The 18,801-nt window shown below is 60.3% G+C and overlaps 3 protein-coding genes across 5 annotated transcripts; 1 reads left to right on the forward strand and 2 right to left on the reverse strand.

Annotated features, from left to right (window-relative positions):
* The first annotated feature begins 21 nt into the window (after positions 1–21).
* LYPLA2 (lysophospholipase 2) lies at positions 22–9,027 on the forward strand. 2 transcript variants are annotated; one of them, XM_065041760.1, is made up of 10 exons: positions 22–153; positions 2,373–2,478; positions 3,445–3,476; positions 4,031–4,096; positions 4,613–4,660; positions 4,850–4,920; positions 5,183–5,256; positions 5,468–5,569; positions 6,576–6,752; positions 6,864–9,027. In XM_065041760.1, exons 2-10 carry the CDS (start codon positions 2,401–2,403, stop codon positions 6,912–6,914), a joined length of 699 nt encoding a protein of 232 aa, XP_064897832.1. In that variant the 5' UTR covers positions 22–153; positions 2,373–2,400; the 3' UTR covers positions 6,915–9,027. The 2 variants fall into 2 exon arrangements, with proteins under 2 accessions (XP_064897832.1, XP_064897833.1); XM_065041761.1 differs by lacking the exon at positions 22–153 and adding an exon at positions 1,090–1,523.
* Positions 9,028–9,131: 104 nt separating this feature from the next.
* Positions 9,132–13,440, reverse strand: GALE (UDP-galactose-4-epimerase). The gene is made up of 11 exons (XM_065041740.1): positions 13,282–13,440; positions 11,850–11,976; positions 11,632–11,747; positions 11,260–11,373; positions 10,717–10,893; positions 10,482–10,595; positions 10,319–10,385; positions 10,127–10,212; positions 9,916–9,993; positions 9,646–9,760; positions 9,132–9,559 (listed from the first exon to the last, which is right to left on the reverse strand). Exons 2-11 carry the CDS (start codon positions 11,968–11,970, stop codon positions 9,504–9,506), a joined length of 1,044 nt encoding a protein of 347 aa, XP_064897812.1. The 5' UTR covers positions 11,971–11,976; positions 13,282–13,440; the 3' UTR covers positions 9,132–9,503.
* A 216-nt stretch (positions 13,441–13,656) lies between these two features.
* Positions 13,657–18,748, reverse strand: HMGCL (3-hydroxy-3-methylglutaryl-CoA lyase). 2 transcript variants are annotated; one of them, XM_005513460.4, is made up of 9 exons: positions 18,648–18,748; positions 18,250–18,336; positions 17,309–17,416; positions 16,816–16,911; positions 16,209–16,357; positions 15,785–15,848; positions 15,247–15,435; positions 14,988–15,113; positions 13,657–14,559 (listed from the first exon to the last, which is right to left on the reverse strand). In XM_005513460.4, the coding sequence occupies exons 1-9, from the start codon at positions 18,696–18,698 to the stop codon at positions 14,458–14,460; spliced, it is 972 nt and encodes a 323-aa protein (XP_005513517.1). In that variant the 5' UTR covers positions 18,699–18,748; the 3' UTR covers positions 13,657–14,457. The 2 variants fall into 2 exon arrangements, with proteins under 2 accessions (XP_005513517.1, XP_005513518.1); XM_005513461.4 differs by lacking the exon at positions 18,648–18,748 and adding an exon at positions 18,410–18,503.
* Positions 18,749–18,801: the final 53 nt, after the last annotated feature.

An 18,801-nucleotide genomic window follows, 5' to 3' on the forward strand; every position in this document is an offset into this window, starting at 1 on the left:
GTTCCCGCCGCGATCGCCTCAGCCCCGCTCGCAACGGCCGCCCCGCGCGTCACTTCCGCCGCGCTGCCCCAGCCGCGACCCGGTGGGCGGAAGTTCCGGTGGGAGCGCGTCGGGGGAGCCGGGAGGAGAGCGCGCGCCGGGCCCGCGGGAGAGGTGCGGGGAGCGGGGGAGAAGGGGGAGCGGGACGTACCACCGGGGCACGGCGGGGGGGGGAGCCCCGAGGTGAACCGGGGCGGGGGAGGCTCCCGGTGCCGCGGGGATGGGGAGGCGGCGGGAGAACGGGGAGGGCTGAGAGGCCCGTTCCCCGCGGCGCTTAACGGGGGCGTGTGGGGGGCGGTAGATCCGGCTGGTGCAGCTGCGTGCCGGCCTCGGGGGGCTCCGGGCTCCCCCCCGCCCCGCTCCGCCGCGGTTGTGGCACCGAGGGCGGGTCCCGGCGCTGCGCGGCCTCGTGCTCGGGGCGGCGGGAGCGCGCGCAGCCGGGACCGGGGCCGCACGACCCCCCCCAGCCCCGGAAAACCCCCAAAAAAGCCGCATTCCCCCCTAAAACGGCCGTTCCGGGTGTCCATCCGCTTCCCGCGGGGCTTCCTCCCGCCTCCTGCTGCCGCTCCCACCCCCGCGCCGGCTCGGGCCTACGGGAGAGGCCGGAACACGCTCATTAACACCAATTAACCACGCGCTCCCGCCCTGACGAAGGCGGCGGCCCCGGGGGGGGCGGCTGTGGGGTGCGCCGGCTCCAAAACAGCTCCGGTTGGACCCAAACCGTTTATTTTATTATTATTTCTTTTATTTTTTTTACAAATGAGGCTTTTGTACAAGCACAGACCCCCGGGGGTCCCCTCCGTCCATCCCTCCCTGGGGGTCCCATCCGTCCGTCCTTCCCCGGGGGTCCCATCTGTCCGTCCTTCCCCGGGGGTCCCATCCGTACATCCCTCCCCAGGGGTCCCATCCATCCATGCCTCCCTGGGGATCCCATCCATCCATCCTTCCCTGGGGGTCCTGTCCGTCTGTCCCTCCCCGGGGGTTCTGTCCATCCCTCCCCAGGGGTCCCGTCCATCCCTCCCCGGGGGTCCCATCCATCACTCCCCGGTGTGTTCAGCCTCTCAGGTGCCTCTTCTTGTGCCCGTGGATCCTTGCGACACCCCAAGAACAGGGCAGAAACACCCCCGAGAAATCCGGGGTGTCCTGCGCAGTGACCCCCGGGTGCTCCGCGCAGCCCTGGCCCCCAATCCTATAATTTCCCTGAAGCTTCTGTGAACCGAGCGGAGCCGCCAGTGCGTCTCAGCCTCTTCCATCCGGCAGCCGCTGTTATTTACGGCTCCTCCCGCGGGGTTTGGCAGGTGCCGCGTTTCCCGGCCGCCTGTTTTGACCCCGAGTACTCCCCGGCACGTGGGCCGCGCGGCTTGGCCAGACCCGAGGAGCTTGTTGTTCCCGGTGTTTGTGTGTTCGAGTCGGGAAGCGGCTGACGAGCGGCTGGGGAAACGAGTCGGGCGGGTCTCGGTAGAGGAGGCGGCTGTTTGTGCCAGGTGAGGCTGTTTGCTGGGGTACCGGGAGCTTTTTGGGGGTTCAGGTGCTGCAAACCGCACTGGGGATGGTGCTCATAGAATCATTTTGGTTGGAAAAGACCCTCGGGATAATCAAGCCCAGCCATAACCCAACCCTGGCGCTAAGCCGCGTCCCTAAGCTCGCTGTGAGACGCGAAGGTTCGAGCGGACGGTGGGATACGGCAGCAGGTGGGATATGATGGAAACATGCTCTGGTCTCGTTAGACCCGGCTGGTTAAGCGGGGCTTAAGGCCTCCGCGTGAGGAGCGGGAGCTTTAGCGATTTGCGCCGGGCTGGGAACGAGCGCCATGGGCTGTCACGTCGGAAGGTGCTGCCGTGGGGGCTGTGCTGGGGACCGGGAGGTGACAGTCTTCGTGACAGCGCTGGGGACAGCGATGGCCTCGCTGGGGGACGCCAGCTCCGGGCGGCCTCCGCTTTGTCCCCACGCAGCCCCGTAAAAGCGGGCTGGCCCGTTTATTAGCGCCATAAAGCCCGCGCTGTGTCTGCGTCCGCGGAGCAGGGGCTGAAGGGACACGGGGCTGCGCGTCGCCCTCTGCCCACGTCGGTACCGGCACAGGAATAACTCGGGCGCCGAGGTGGAACAGAAACAGCTAATTTTAACACTTGGAACACCCCACACGTGCCTCCCCGCTCGGGTGCTGCGGCGTGAGGAGCGTTTGCAGCTTCCCGGCTGTCCCAAGGGCTTCAACATCAAAGACTTCACCTGCTCTTTAATTTTCCCCCGAACAGCCGGTCCCTCTGGAGCAAATAGTTGCCGGGGTGGCAGACGGGAGTATTTTCCTGCCTTACCTTTGTCCGTCTGTCCTGCAGGTGCCAGTGTCTGAGTCCCTCTCGGTGTATGTGTGGTAACAACATGTCTGTCCCCCTCCTCGCTGACGCAGTGACGGTCTCAGGGGCAGAGCGGGAGACCGCGGCGGTAAGAACCGGACCCCCCTGCTTCTCCCCTTGCTGCAGATCAGGGCTTGGGGCGGCCGTGAGCTGATCCCGGAGCCCCTCGTGTGTCTTGGGGCATCAACGGGGACACGGGACCAGCGGGTTCTTGTCTTGTGGGGGTACAGGAGCTGTCCTTTGGGCTGGGGTTGCTCCTGGTGCCTCACGGCTGGGCTTGACCTGCTGGGAGGTTGTTGGGAGTTGGGTCTGATTTGCCCATTTAAGGTTTTAAAAGCAAAACGTTCAAAGAAAACGCTCTGCCCCTCGCTGAGGCCCCACGGGCTGCGTTTGGGGGCTGCTCGGGGCTGAGACGCAAAGCCTGTAGTGGAGGGTTTGTGAGTCCTCGGGGTGGGTTTGTGAGTCCTCAGGATGGGTTTGTGAGTCCTTGGAGTGGGTTTGTGGGTCCTCAAGGTGGGTTTCTGAGTCCGTAGGATGGATTTATGGGTCCTTGGGATGGGTTTGGGAGTCCTCAGGTTGAGTTTGTGGGTCCTTGGGATGGGTTTGTGAGTCCTTAGGATGGGTTTGTGGGTCCTTGGGATGGGTTTGTGAGTTCTCAGGTTGGGTTTGTGTGTTCTCAGAATGTGGTTTTGGAGTCCTCGGGTTGGTTTTTTGGGTCCTGGGTGCGTTTGGCCCCGCGCGGTGCGGTGCAGCCCGGCAGGGACGCCCCATCACCCCCGGTCTCTGCTCCCCGGGGCAGCCACGGGGCTGGTGACACCCCTGAAGTGGCCGTGACAGCAGGCTCTGTGTCACAGTGACGAGCCCATTCCACCCATCCCTCACGCTCAGAGCTGCAGAGATGCATCATTAGCACCGGCTCATTCCCCCCTGTCAGCGTCTCTCGTTAGTGACTAATTGGCGTTTCCCGCTTCCCTGCGCGCCCAGCCCTGCCGCCCTCCCCGGACAGCACCTGGTGCACCAGCTAATTCTTTTGTTTTTCTGCTTAATTTAACAGGTCATTTTTTTACATGGCCTTGGAGACACGGGGTGAGTATTCCTGGCGCTGGCCATGACGCCCGGTTTGCTGCTCTCCCGGGGCTTGTCGGGGGCTTTGAGCTCGGTCTGAGAGCCGTTCCTCGCCGGGAACCGCCAGCCAGCGGCTGCCTGCGCTTCAGCTTGAATATTTATGATCCTGGCAGCCCCCACCTCCTGCGGGTTTGATTTTCTGCTTCCTTCAAGGCGGGCAGATAAGCACTGCGGTTTTTCCAGTCCTTGGGAGGGCCGGGAAGTTGGGTTGTGTCTACGTGAGAGCATCTCCAAGCTGCCTTAGAGCATTGTCCGTCCTCCCTCGCTGAGCGCAGCTCCTCCGCGTCCAGCTGCGGGGCTTTGTGCGCTGGGGTTGTGTCCGCTGCTGCAGATCTGCGCCGGGGATTCCTGTTGGGATTCAGGCTGCCAGAATGGGCAGGACCTGGGAAAATAATATCAGGGCAGGGGATGGCAGCCTTGGAGAAAAGCTTTTCCTTGGGGGAAATGGCCTCATCTTTGCGAGCGTCCTCCAAAATGCTACAGCAGCCCTGGAGCTCCCTCTTCTCTCTCCCCAGGCACAGCTGGGCTGACGCTCTCTCCTCCATCCGCCTCCCTTATGTGAAATACATCTGTCCTCACGCGTAAGTCCTCACCGTCCTGGCTTCGGGAAGGGCCGGGGGGGTCTGGGTGGGCTGGGGCGCTGCTGCCCAGGCTGCAGCGACAGCCGAAAGCCCTGGAGCTCCCTCCCCGTCCCCTGGTCAGGCAGGAGGGGGCTCAGCAGCAAGGGAAGGAATCACTCCCTGGTGTCCATAGCAGCCCGGGCAGGGGGGCACTCACCGGGCTGGGGTTGCTGTGCCACCGCGGGGTCCCCGGCTGTTCCTGCTGTCCCCTCTCCGCTGCTCCGACAGCATCTCCCGGCTCAGCAGCAGCAGGAGAGGGACGCAGGTGCGCTGCTCCCCAGACGAGCTGCTTGGCAACGCCCGGGAGCCGCTGGGATCCACTCGGGGCTCCTGGGTGGTCACCGTGCAGCCCCCAGGCTGGGGCTGGTGGCACCGACGCGCTGCTGTCCCTCAGGAGGGACGGTCACCTCGCTCCCCTTGGCTCGGATTTTCCACTTGTGCGCTTGAATTAAAACACCCAAACTGTTTTCTCTGCAGGCCCCGAATCCCAGTAACGCTCAACATGAAGATGGTTATGCCCTCCTGGTCAGTGCTTTGGGTGGCAGGGCTGGGGGGGACCCTCTGAGGGTGGATTTTGGGGAGTGGGAGGGATGGGGGGGCTGAAAAGCCAAAATCCACTGCCCTGGGGGTGTTGGGGCAGAGCACACGCTGCTCCCACCTCCCATGGCCGGGGTGCTGCGGGAGTGTTGGGACTCAACCTGCATCTTCTCCCAGGTTTGATCTGATGGGGTTGACTCCGGACGCACCCGAGGATGAAGCTGGGATCAAGAAAGCCGCAGAAAACAGTAAGAAGTTTTGGGGAGGGGGAAGTGCTGAGCCCCTGGGTGCCTCTCCCTCGCTGCGACGGGGGCAGATGTTCCACCTCTCTCTCCTTTCCGCTCCCCTGTGATCCCACCCACCTTCTCCTGGGCTGAATCAAAGTATGTTTGGTCCCTAGGACCTCTCCCTGACCAGCTGAGCATCCCATGTGCCCCCAGCCCTTGCGTGCTGCTCTTAAGCCCCCTCCCAAGCCTTTCACTGACCCGTTTCTCTGTCTTCTCCTTCCAGTTAAAGCGATTATCGAGCATGAGATGAAGAATGGGATCCCACCCAACCGCATCATCCTGGGGGGCTTCTCACAGGTGAGCTGAACCGCGGGGGCTGAGCGTTGGGTTCCCTCTTCCCCCTCCAAAAACGCCCCTCAAAGAGAGTGTCCGTGGCCAGGACACGGGTGGGTGCTGGGTGTCCCAGGTCACTGCTGGGTGTCCCAGGTCACTGCTGGGTGTCCCGGGTGGGTGCCCCTGTGTTGCAGATTCCCCCGCAGTACTAACGAACTTTTCTAATGTGCCGCAGGGCGGTGCCTTGTCGCTGTACACGGCTCTCACGTGCCAGCACCAGCTGGCCGGCATCGTGGCGCTCAGCTGCTGGCTCCCGCTGCACAAAGCCTTCCCGCAGGTACCTGTGCTGCTGCCACCGCGTGTGTCCCCGGGGAGGGTCGTGGGGGGGATTTTTCCATCTGGAGTCGCTGCGGTGTGAACCTGGGGCTGCTGCATGAGGTGTCTGTGATGGGGGCTTCATCCTGTGGTCCTGAGGCAGGGGAGGGCACAGAGATATTGGGGCTCTGTCTGGTGTGGGCATCCATGAGCCGATAGGCTCCACAAGCACCTGGTGGCAGCTGGATCCTGGTGGGAGGAGGCGTTTGGTGGCCAGGCAGCAGATGTGTCAGTGAGCCAGCACTGGGCCCTTGTGGCCAGGAAGCCAATGGTACCTGGGGTGGGTTAGAAGGGGGTGGTCAGTAGGTCAGAGAGGTTCTCCTGCCCCTCTGCTCTGCCCTGGGGAGACCACACCTGGAATATTGTGTCCAGTTGTGGCCCCTCAGTTCCAGCAGGACAGGGAACTGCTGGAGAGAGTCCAGCGCAGCCACCAAGATGCTGGAGGGAGTGGAGCATCTCCCGTGTGAGGAAAGGCTGAGGGAGCTGGGGCTCTGGAGCTGGACAAGAGGAGACTGAGGGGGGACTCATTCCTGGGGATCAATATGGAAAGGGGGAGTGTCAGGAGGATGGAGCCAGGCTCTTCTGGTGACAACCAGGGACAGGACAAGGGGCAGTGGGTGCAAACTGGAACACAGGAGGTTCCACTTAAAGATGAGAAGGAACTTGTTCCTGGTGAGGGTGGCAGAGCCTGGCCCAGGCTGCCCAGGGAGGTTGTGGAGTCTCCTTCTGTGCAGACATTCCAACCCGCCTGGACACCTTCCTGTGTAACCTCATCTGGGTGTTCCTGCTCCATGGGGGGATTGCACTGCATGAGCTTTCCAGGGCCCTTCAACCCCTGACATTTAGGGATTCAGTAGCTCTGCCACGTCCCTCTCAAGGTGGGGACCTGCCCAGTGATGTGTGTGGGGACGCAGGTAAAGCACCTCCCCTCTCCTGGGCACCCCTGAGCATTTCCTTCCTTGCCGCAGGCGGCGAATAACGGCGTGAACAAGGACATCGCCATCCTGCAGTGCCACGGGGAGATGGATCCCATGATCCCCGTCCGCTTCGGGGCCCTCACTGCAGAGAAGCTGAAATCTGTCGTCACTCCCACCAAGGTCCAGTTCAAAACCTACCCCGGCGTGATGCACAGTTCCTGCCCTCAGGTCAGTGGGTTTGTTCCCCGGTTCGCTCTGGGGAGGCTGTGTGTCCCCACGCCTGGGACAAGGGACAGCCCTTGAGGAGCCCCGGGGTGACGGGCTCTGTCCTCTCGGCAGGAGATGATGGCGGTGAAGGAATTCATTGAGAAGCTGCTGCCCCGGATCTAAGCGGAGCCCAATCGAGACTGTCACAGGGAAGGACACCGAGGTCGCAGGCGCCGATCTGTCCCCTGTGACCTGTCCGCTGCAAACGGAAGCCATGGCCACCCCACCGCACCTCCCACTGCTCCCCGTCTCCTCACACCGTGTCCTCCCCGGCCGGGGGTGCCCTGTGTGCCCCCACTGCTCCCGGAGCTGAGATCGGAGCTAAGGCGAGTCTTGGCGTGGCCTTTTCTCTCCTGCTCTTGCTCCGAGTGGTTTCCGTGGGTGTCACCAACCCCTCGGCTCTCTGGTTGGGCATGGGCAAGGCTTTTTGTTGGGTTTGGGTTTCTTTTTGTAACAGTATTAGTGGTGGGAGGTTCCCCCGTGCGGCGGGGCGGGCGCAGGGCTGGGGCACCCCCTGCTCCTCAGCCCTTCTCCCCGCGGCTGCTCTCGGCCTCTGCTCAGGCGACTCTCGGGTTTTCCATGGGAGCTCAGGAACCCGGGACTCTCCTGCAGACGCCCCCAGGCCCAGCCCAAGGCCGCCCCATCACCGGGGCCGGCAGAACCGCGTCCGCGCAGCCTCTGCACCCCCTCGCACGGGGCCGCGGCCCCTGCCCTGTCACACACGCACACTCCCCGGCGGGCTCAGCCCTCCTCGCGATAATCGCCTCCTTCCTCATCCTCCTCTTGTTGCTTTTACAATCTCCCCCTCAGCCCGGCGGGGGGTCCCCAAGGTTCTCCTTGCACCCCGAGCCCCAAAGCGCTGCTGTTTACAGCCGCTGTCCGAACGGTTTGGCCACGGAGCCCACGCGGCGCTGGCCCGGTCCTTAACGTCTCTCTGGCTGCTACTTCTCCTTCCCTTGGCGCAGGGAGGGAGAGGAGAGGCGAGGAGAGCCCCCCGTGGCCCAGGGATGGCTCCGGTGCAGCTGGAGGAAGCAGCTTTGCTCCCAGCCATCATCTCACCAGCACCGAACACCCAGGTGCCACCGTGCCCCATCTTGGAGGGGGGGTCTCCATGCCCCCCAGGGCGAGGGCTGTGGGCTCTTGGCATGTCCACAAACAATCACAGGTTTCCCCGGCAGCTTTTCCCTGGCTGGAGGCTGTGCCTGAGGTTTGTCCTCTCCCATCCCCGCCAGCAGAGCAGCTCCCCGGGCGCAGGGCCCCGAATGTCCCCTCTGCGGGTGGGCTCCTGGCCGTCCCCGTCCCCTCCTGCAGGGCCGAGGGCACTTGCTGTTGAGCAGCGTTGCCCGTCTCCTCGCCTCTTGGCCACGGGCTGAGCCCGCCGCACCGCTGGGCCCCTCGGGGCTGGAGCTGTAAGTGTCTTTTAAAAAAGAAAACACCACAAAACCCTCTTGGTCCACGGGCTGTCGCTCCCTCCTGCGTGCTCCGGCCCTGGGTCCATGCCCCGCCGGCCCTCGCCCCATGGAGCCTCAGCTCGGTGGCCCGTGGGACTGGGGCTGGCACCACCCTGGGGTGTTTTTCGGGCTGTTTTGCGGGACTTGGCACAGGCAGCTCTGCTCCAGCCCTGCCCTGGGACGCGCAAAGCAATAACCCGCTCTCCGGAGAGTCGGATCTGTCGGACCCATCCTTCGGTTGGTTTGGGTGGGTTGGGGTGTTTAGTTTCTTTCTCTCCCCTTAGGAAGTCTTAAACCAGCGGAGCTGCTGCTGGTGGCGGGGGGAGCGCAGCTCTTCCCCTTGCTTGGGCTTCAGTCCTGCTGTTTCTTCCTCCTTTCTCTGTTTTAAAGCTGCTGTGTCCTCCCCTCCGGCTGGCGGGAGGCGCGGGGGGCTGGCTGGGACGGGGACGCAGCTCCTGGCCGGTTACCTGAGGTCTGGTGGACGGACAGACCGACCTATTTGACTGTGAACTGGAACTGGGGGGCCGGTGGGGGCCCAGGACTCGTGGCCATCCTCGGGCACCGGCCCCTTGGCAGAGCATTCCTGAGCAGGGGCCATGCCGAGGACCCAGGAGGGCGAACGGCTTCTCTCCATTCCTCAATACAGCTTTTTTTTTTTCCTCCTTTCTTTTTTCTTCTCTTTCTTTCTCTCTCTTTTGTCTTCCTTGTAAATGTTTGGGGGTTTTTTGTGTGTGTGTTCCACAGAGTCAGAAACAAGGTTAAATAAATGATAAACCTCTCCCAGAGCTGAGCTGGCATCGTTTGTGGCCGGGCAGGACGAGGGGCGGAGGGAGCGGGCGAGCCTGAGGCCCCCGGGTGCTGTTTCCAAGAGGATGCAGAACAGACCTGCTGCTTAGAAAATAAGAAAGTTTATTTAAAAAGAAAACAACAGCTCAATTCATAATTTAGTAGCATAAGTCATTAATCCAGCTGCCAGCCAACCAGGCTGACTGCGTCATCACTGCCTCCCGAAGGCGTTAGAGCTGCTGGTAATAAATAGGAGCAGTGTGTGACAGGGGAGCCGGCGCCTGAGCAGCCTTCGGCAACGTGGCCACGGAAGCAGCTGCCACAGGCAACGTGGAAGCAAAACCAGGTGCCAGCCACATCTACGGGCAGCAGGGGCTGCTGGAGCCTGGCAGGGACTCCTCCGGCATGTGGGAGAGAGAACTTGGCCCCTAAAGCCACACTGGTCATCAAGGGAAAAGGTGTGGGGGCAGCCAGCTCAGTTCTTGCTGAAGCCTGTGGGATTCTGCAGCTGCCACCGCCACAGATCCTCACCTGCAAGAGGGAGAGAGCAGGGGTGAGGGGCGGGACAGGACGGGGACAGCGGGTGGCACACGGCACCGGGGAGGGGGGACACTCACACATCTTGTCCAGGCCGAAGGCAGCTTTCCAGCCCAGCTCGTGCTGGGCCAGCGCTGGGTCGGCGTAGCAGGACGCCACGTCCCCCTCCCGCCGGCCTGTGATCTTGTACTTGATCTGCAGGGAACGCACAATGTGGGGCTGGGGGTCGGCAGAGGGGACTCGGCCGAGGCCGCAGCCATGGGCACAAGGGCTGCTGTGACAGTGACAGCTTGGGGGGGCCGGTGGGAGCAGCTGGCTCTATGCCTGTGGTGCTGTGAGTCACACCTTACCTCCCTCCCCGAGGCTTTCTCCATGGCCTGGACCATCTGCAGGACAGAGTAGCCGCTGCCTGTGCCCAGATTGTAGATCTGGGAGGAGGAGAAGGGATGTGGGTTGGCTGCTCTTGCGAGGGAGAAGGGCCAGACGCCCCTTGAGCTCCCTGGGGGCTGGGAGAGCATGGCCCAGACCCAGCTGCACCCCAGACAACAGCCCTCTCAGTACCTTGCAGCCACAGTCCTCCTTGAGCTTCTTCAAAGCAGCAATATGGCCCTTGGCCAGATCCACGACGTGGATGTAATCCCTGACGCCTGCGGGGACACAGAGGGTGAGCACAAATCTCTCCCGCAGGGCTGGGGGCTGCGATGGCTGCCCCTGGTGAGGGGGTGTCCCTGCTCCCCCCACTCCGTGACGCACCCGTTCCATCATCCGTCTTGTAGTCATTCCCGAATACGCTCAGGAATTCCCGGCGTCCCACGGCCACCTGCACGGAGGGACCAGCAGTGAGAACCCCCTCAGCCTGTTCCCCCCACAGACACCGCGAGCCCGGAGGTCCCTGAAGGCCGCAGCGGGGCCGTACCTGTGCCACGTAGGGCATGAGGTTGTTTGGGATCCCCTGAGGATCTTCTCCGATCATGCCTGACTCGTGGGCACCGATTGGGTTGAAATAGCGCAGGAGGACGGCGTTCCAGTCCTGGGGAGACACAAAAACGCGGCTGTATGGGGAGGATGCAGCACTGCGAGCTCACCCCAACACGCTCCAGTGTGCATAGACCTCAGTTCCCAGCTCTGCGCGCCTTCGGGCAGCTCCTCACCTTCTCTGCTCTGCAGAGATCTCGAATCATTTCCTCGATGAAGTACTTAGATTTGCCGTAGGGGTTGGTGCAGCCTCCGACCGGGTGGTTCTCGTCCAGGGGCAGGTACTTGGGGTCTCCATAGACGGTGGCAGAGCTGCTGAACACGATGTTCCTCACACCGTGGGCCTTCATGGTCTGGGGAGCAGGGACCAGCTGCCGCTGAGCCAGCGAGCTCCGCACCATCCAGCTCAGCCCCCCAGAGCAGGATCACACCCAGAGCTGTCCCCCAGCACCACACAGAATCCCAGAATGTGAGGGGTTGAAGGGCCCTGGAAAGCTCATGCAGTGCAATCCCCCCATGGAGCAGGAACACCCAGATGAGGTTACACAGGAAGGTGTCCAGGCGGGTTGGAATGTCTGCACAGAAGGAGACTCCACAACCCCCTGGGCAGCCTGGGCCAGGCTCTGCCACCCTCACCCCAACAAGTTGCTTCTCAAATTTAAAGGAAACCTCCTGTGTTCCAGTTTATACCCCACAGGCTGTGTCCCAGCTCCACTCACCTCCAGCAGCTGGATGGTCCCGGTGAGGTTCACCCTGTAGTACTCCAGTGGCTTCTGCACAGACTCACCCACGGCCTTCAGCCCTGCCAGGTGTATCACGGCTGAGAAATGGTGCTGCAGAGGGTGACAGAGCTTGATGTCAGTGCCACAGCAACCGAAGACAGAATTTCCAGGCAAGAAACCAGCCAGAAATCTCCCTAGGAGTTTCATTCAGCCAGACCACACTGTCTCCATGGTTCAGAGGAACGTTTGCTGGTCACAGAATTTCCTCAGCACTGTCCTCCCCAGGCCAGATCTCCCGACTCCCACCCCCAACACAAACCCCCCGGAGCCCCTGAGCCCTCCCCGGGGCACTGCAGCTCCTGCTCTCACCTTACTGAAGAGCTCCTGCAGCGCTGCCCCGTCAGTGATATCCAGCTCCTGGAAGAGGATGGGCTGGCACACGATCTGCTGCACACGCCGGAGGCTCTCGGGGAGCGCGTCTGCCCCTGGGGACAGGGAAGGGACGAGGTGCTGGGATAGCTGGAGGTCCCAGCACAGGCTGAGAGGGGCCAAGCCCCTTGTGTGGGAAAGGATGAAGGCTCTCGTACCTCGGATGGCATTGTGGAAGTTGTCTATGACCACAGGGACGTAGCCAGCCTCCACCAGCTCCAGCACGCAGTGACTGCCGATGTAGCCGGCGCCGCCGGTCACCAGGATCTTCTCTGCCATGGTTCCCTGTGGGAGGAAAGGCCCTTGAGCGCTGGATGCGGGGAGGAAGGGGCTGGGCAGGCTGTGGCACACCCTGCGACGTGGGTCACACCTCCGGGACAGGGAGGGTTTATCTGACATTTGTCACACACCAGGAAAAAACCCTTCCGCTCTTCCTGCTAAATCCAGTCGAGATCCTGGTGTCACCCGTATCCTGCAGCACAAACCCCTCAGGCTAATTCATCCCTAAGCACAAGGGCAGGGATTTATCAAACAGTATGAACTTGTGTGGTCTCCTCAAGGGCATCAGCTCTAACATTTTCCCCCATTCCCCGTTTTCCCTCCTGCTCTGAAATCCCCTCTCCACATCAGTCCCAGCGCTCCCTCCAGCCCCAGCCCTGGCCCCGTTCCTCCTCGGCTTCCCACGAAGGTGGCACCAGGTCACTGCAGCCCACAGGGACGTTTGCTGACACACACAAAGTGGAAACCTGGAAAATGACCTGCAAGAAAGCGCCTGTCTCTGGGAAACAAACAGCAGCTCCTGTCCCGTGGAAAGGAGGGAGAATCCACTTCATTATCAAGGCATGTGCAGGCAGCACGGGGGAATCTTCCTCCCTGGGTGACTTCAGTCACTCCCAGAGCTGCATCTCAGGTTGAAAACCCAACTAAACCCCCTAAACTGCCCTGTGTCTGCTGTGGCAGCCCGAGGAGGCACCTCCGGCGGAGGCCAGAGCAGGTGAGGGCTGGAAAGGCGAAATAACGCCGCTTTTAGCCGGGCAGGCGAGCAGGACAGGGGCCTGTGGGCCAGGTGTGTGTGGGACAGGGTGCGGACGTGGGACAAGGTGTGGACGTGGCACAGCAGCACCTGTCAGCGCGGGGCTGGGGTGTCCGTGGGGCTGGGCCGGGGTCTCCTGAGGGGCTGCGGACTGCCCGGGGCTGGGGTTGGGTCCAGGGCGAACCTGAGGGGCTGGAACCGGGTCCCTGTGGGGCTGGGGAGCCCCGAGGGGCTCGATTTACCTCAGAGTCTAGAGATACCTCAGGGTCTGGATGTACCTCGGGGTCTGGATTTACCTCAGAGGTCTGGATGTACCTCGGGGTCTGGATTTACCTCAGAGGTCTGGATGTACCTCAGAGGTCTGGATGTACCTCAGAGGGTTGGATTTACCTCAGAGGTCTGGATGTACCTCAGAGGTCTGGATGTACCTCAGGGGCCCCGCCAGGCCATGGGAGCTCCCCACTAAGGGCGAGCACGGCAGCGCGTCCCCCCTCTCGCAACCCACCCTCAACCCCGGCTCCCCCCGCCCCCGCCCCCGCCCCCCCCCGGCCGCTCACCCGCCGCTCCGCTCTGCTCGCGCCGCCGCGCCCGCTCTGCTCCCGCGCCGGGTGCGGCCCCTTTAAGGCCCGGCCGCGCTCCCCGCCCCCGCCGGTGCCACGCGCCGCGCTCTCCCATGGAAACGTGTCACCGCCGCTCCCTACGGCGCGGCAGCGGGGACAAAAAGCCGCAGAGCGCGCATGCGCGGCGTGAGTGACCACGCCCCCCTGGGCGGGGTGCAGCGTGGAAGGGCGGCTGCCATTGGCGGGCAGTGAAGGGGCGTGGCCACACACCAGCGCCCACTGCGCCACCAGTTCCGCAGCGCCCCCTGGCGGCGGGAGGAGCCCCCCGAGCCCCGGGCTTAAACCCACCGACAGATTCACCGATTCCAGCTCTTTCAGTGTTACTGTTTATTTAATTGTTACAGCGTATTTAAGTGATGCGGAGACACCCGGTCCACTGAGAGAGGTGCAGCACACGGCTACACTCACCTCAGGGAAGGACGGGGTCTTTGCACTTGTCTCCAGTCTCACAAATAAACTTATAAAATAAATTATTTTAAATAGAAGACTGGGGGAGACTCCCCTGGGACCTGCGTGCCGTGAGGAGTACGTGTGCGTACGGAATAAGTGTGTTTCACACCGTCTGCTCTCAGGGGATGGGACACAGCACACGAGGATGCAGCGGTTCCATGGTGAGGCACTTGGAAGGAAACCAGCAGCAAAAGCTCTTCCACTGGTTTAGTTAACCCAAACTTGTAGTAGTTTAGAGTATTAAATAATGTGCTTATTACTCCTAGTAGTTAGAAGTATCTTACAACAGATACAGTTTTTATTACAACCCCTCAACGCTAAGACAGAAGGTCCAAGGCTGCCCCTTGACGCTTTAATCACCAAGGGGAACATTTTGCTTTCAGTCTTAACATCTAGAGCGAGGAGAGAGAGGGAGGAAGGGTCAGGCCTGACCTGGAGAAGTGCTCTAACTGGAAAAGCTGTGGTTTATCCTCTGCTGGTAGTTTATCACAACAAGATGCTAAGGGAGAAGTTCCAGGACGTGGTTCTGAGCTGGTTCTTCACAGATTCTAGTGGATTACACATTTCCCCGCAAGCACTGGAAGGAGCGCTGAGGGTCACAACGGAACGGCCAACACCGAATCCTGCCTTTCTTCTTGGTCCAAGGAGAAACTCGGTTCAGTATCACAGTCTGCACGACGCCTGCGACACTTTGGAATTGGTGCGTCTGTTGAGAGCGTTGCAAATGAACGTGCCCGTGTCCATCAGCTTCTGCAGGTCCACACCCTTCATGGGACAAAAGATAGGACATGCCTTGGTACCGGTTCTACCGCTTAAAGCTGCCCAGTAACAACTGGTGTCACTGGGAGAGACCGGCAGGGGCGGAGGGAGCCTGAAGGGTTGAATTATAGAATTATTTTGGTTGGAAGAGACCTGGAGGTCATGGAGTCCAACCGGTACTTTAATGTGGTGCTGAGCACCCACTGCTCACTAACGCGACTCTGAGAGCAAGGGTCAAATCGCAGGAGAGGACAAAATGTTGTGGTGAGACCAGACCTTTGGCCACAGCCTGGCTGAGCCGCATGGCAGCGCCACAGTGACCCTGCAGCTGCAGTCGCCACGTTCAGGCTCGCTGGGATGAGTTTTGAACCCCCTCTGAAGCCCAAACAGCACGAGAGGCTCGGCTGCTGCAGGCGAGAGCCGCTCGCACTCACCGTGTGGATGCCCAGGCCGTTCAGCATGTACACCAAGTCCTCCGTAGCGACGTTTCCAGAAGCTCCTTGGGCGTAGGGGCAGCCCCCAAGGCCAGCGACGGACGCGTCCACCACGCTCACACCCATCTGCACACAAAACCGCTCTCAGTAAATTCCCCTTAAAGCACAAACCGTGGTCCTGCTCCTCAAATCTACGGTTCACGAGCAAGGATGGAAGAAACTCGAGGAAGGGCGAGACACTGCAAAGCGAGAACCTCACCTGAAGCGCCACCAAGATGTTGGCAAGAGCCTGTCCGTAGGTATCGTGGCAGTGAACAGCAAGAGCCCCGACCGGCACCTCTTTCATCACCGCTGTCAGCATCTCCCTCATGCTCCCCGGGGTCCCAATGCCGATGGTGTCCCCGAGGGAAATCTCGTAGCAGCCCATCGAGTACATCTTCTTCGAGACCTGTCCAAAAGCCGAGACGCTTTTACTGGAAAGGCGGCTTTGCTATTCCCTTCCCCAGAGATGGAGACAGAAGAATCAGAGCTTGCTTCCCTGGAGCACAACAGCAGCAGGAGAAACTGCCCAGGGACTCTTGTCTGGGATCAAACATCTCCAGGACCCCACACCTCCCTGAATTCCCCCACCCATTTCGGCTACATCCAGCCTTCCCTTCCTGTGGAGGCAACTGTGACCTTCCCCAGTGCTCAGTTAAACGGTTGACACATCCTCCAGCCCCTGCTGCACAACTCACACCCACAACAGGCGGCCAAAAACCTCCCCAGGATTATGGTTGTACTTACAATGAACTCACCTCTGCAACTTTAGCTGCAGAAATCTTCCCCTCATAGGGACATCCAAGGACACAGGAAACGTATCTATGGTTAAAAAAAATACACACTTTTAGCTAGAGAACATGACGTTTTACTGGCCAGATTAGTCAGGACTTGTGTAGTATTTTTCTTGGAAGAATTAATTTCATATTCTAAAAATCAGCCCAGTAGAGAAAGCTTACACAATGAACCATGCAACAACTACTTCTTCCACTTCCACGGACATGAAAAATCAGTGCGGTGGTGTTTCCAAATGAATGGTTCCCAGTGCACCGAGCTCACGTCTGCTCACAGCAGAGAGACACCCCCAAGAAAGGGGTCAAGTTCAAAAGAAATCCCACTCCCCAGAGCTGCACAGGGTGGAATCCAAAGGGATTAATCAACGCTCCGCTCGGAGCTCCTTACCCCCGCACAGGAATGCTGGCGGCTCTCGCTGCCGTCATCACTTCACCGAACCGCTCCAGACTCTCCTCTATGGAGCAGTTGATGTTCTTCTTGGTGAAGAGCTCGGACGCTGCTCCAAAGATCGACACTTCTTTGGCCCCCGCTGCCACCTGCCACGAGGAAGCCTGAATTAAAGCGACCCGATTTCTCTTGCAAGGGCAACAACAAGAACAACCACGACTACAGTCCTCTCATTCTATAAAAAACGGCTTTTCCTCAGTTCTTTCCCGAATAGCCCAATTCTTTCCTCAGTTCGTTCTACAGCAAAAACACGATGACACATCCAAGTTTGTCATCGAAGGAAGCGTAAAGTTGCAGACGCAGCAGTAAAGCCACATCCGCTGGATGCAGTTGCGAGAGCTGCAGGAAATGCAGATAAGACTGAAAGAATCACCGTCAATTAAAACGCATTACTTTTCTTTCTATTTCCATAAACAACAGGTTTCTATCCCTTGTAAAGGAACAACAAGCTGAGCCTACTGCCTGCCAGAATGAAAGATGCATTTCCCACCCGTAACCACAGTCGAAACGTTCATAAAGCACCAAGGACACTCGGACACTCTCTTACCGCCGCCTGAAATCCTTTCAGATTGGGGGTCAGCACAGGATAACTGACACCAGGTAATTTATTAATCCCTTGCATGACTTCAGTGTGGTCAGCCATCTGCAAAGCAAACAAGGAAAGGTTTCTCAGGGTGACAACGTCCGCTTCTGTAAACTGTAAAATCATTTCTGAGATTTGTTTTTAAGGCAGAATTTAGCAAGAAGAGAAATGGGCCTCTGCAGGGCAAAGGGCGACGCGCCCTCTGAAGAATCGGGGTTGTCACCCAACCGAGCCGGCGCCAGCACCTGCACAACCGGCTGTTTGTTTGCCTTCCAGCTGCGTGTTTGCTCCTTCCCAGGGTGCAAAGGGAAGCTCTGCGATACTGCAAGCTCCCGTTTGACTTCGCTGCTTCTTGCCCAGTCACAAGCCACAGTAACAAGAGTTTTGGAGCAGAGAGATTCTTTTCATTGCGTTAGTATTTTTGACATACAATTGTAAATCCCATTTGAATACCAACCTGAGGAACCCACTTAGGGGAAACAAAGCTGGTGGCCTCTATAACCTGCAGCCCCGTCTCTGACAGCATATTGATTAAATTGATTTTCACCGGTGTCGGTACAACATTCTAGGAAGAAGAAAAATAAGCGCATTATTTCCACAATAAACCCTTCCTCCATTGCCAAAACCCCTCATCTTTCAGCATCAAATCACAGTGTTTTTTTAAAAATGGCCCTGCTGCTGGAGCACAACGGCACGTTATGGGTATTTGGTCAGAGTCCCCTGCCGTGAGGAGCCGAGAATCACACAGAATGTGGGGGGTTGAAGGGCCCTGGAAAGCTCATGCAGTGCAATCCCCCCATGGAGCAGGAACACCCAGATGAGGTTACACAGGAAGGTGTCCAGGCGGGTTGGAATGTCTGCACAGAAGGAGACTCCACAACCCCCCTGGGCAGCCTGGGCCAGGCTCTGCCACCCTCACCCCAACAAGTTTCTTCTCAAATTTAAGCGGAACCTCCTGTGTTCCAGTTTGCACCCATTGCCCCTTGTCCTGTCACTGGTTGTCACCAGAAGAGCCTGGCTCCATCCTCCTGACACTCCCCCTTTCCATATTGATCCCCAGGAATGAGTCCCCCCTCAGTCTCCTCTTGTCCAGCTCCAGAGCCCCAGCTCCCTCAGCCTTTCCTCACACGGGAGATGCTCCACTCCCTCCAGCATCTTGGTGGCTGCGCTGGACTCTCTCCAGCAGTTCCCTGTCCTGCTGGAACTGAGGGGCCACAACTGGACACAATATTCCAGGTGTGGTCTCCCCAGGGCAGAGCAGAGGGGCAGGAGAACCTCTCTGACCTACTGACCACCCCCTTCTAACCCACCCCAGGTACCATTGGCTTCCTGGCCACAAGGGCCCAGTGCTGGCTCACGGTCACCCTGCTGTCCCCAGGACCCCCAGGCCGATCGTACCTTCTCGTTCTGGAGCCCGTCCCGCGGCCCCACCTCCACCACCTTCACCCGCTTGGGGAGCGCTCCGGCCGCCGCCGCGCCGCTCACCTGGGGGCAGAGGGACACAGGACAGCGTCAGCGCGGCCCCGGCGCTTCGCTTCTCCCCCCCGGCCCCGCTCACCGGCCGCAGCGACACCGCCCAGCGCGGGAGCAGCCGCCTCGCCGCCGCCATCGCTGCTCACGTGACCGAGCCCACCGCCACACGTGGCCAAAACTGGGGCGTGGCTTCGCGGTCACATGACCGCCGCGCTGCTGGGGTCGCGGTTCGAAACCGCGGAGCTGCCGCTGCCCGCTCGGTCCCTTCGGTCCCCTCCGTCATTTCAGTCCCCTCGGGGGGACGAGAGACCCCCAGCCCATACCTGTCCCCGCGGGCCGTCCCGTGGCAGCGCTGCTGTGGCACACTGTGGCATCTTTCCCTCCCAGACCAGCGACTGTGCGGCCCCTCGGTACCTGCTCACTTATAGCATGGGCTTTTCAGCTGGTTGGTGCCGCTAAATAAACACAGCGTGTTTG

This window comes from Columba livia, chromosome 26 (assembly GCF_036013475.1).
Source record: "Columba livia isolate bColLiv1 breed racing homer chromosome 26, bColLiv1.pat.W.v2, whole genome shotgun sequence".
In the NCBI taxonomy this organism is placed as follows: domain Eukaryota; kingdom Metazoa; phylum Chordata; class Aves; order Columbiformes; family Columbidae; genus Columba; species Columba livia.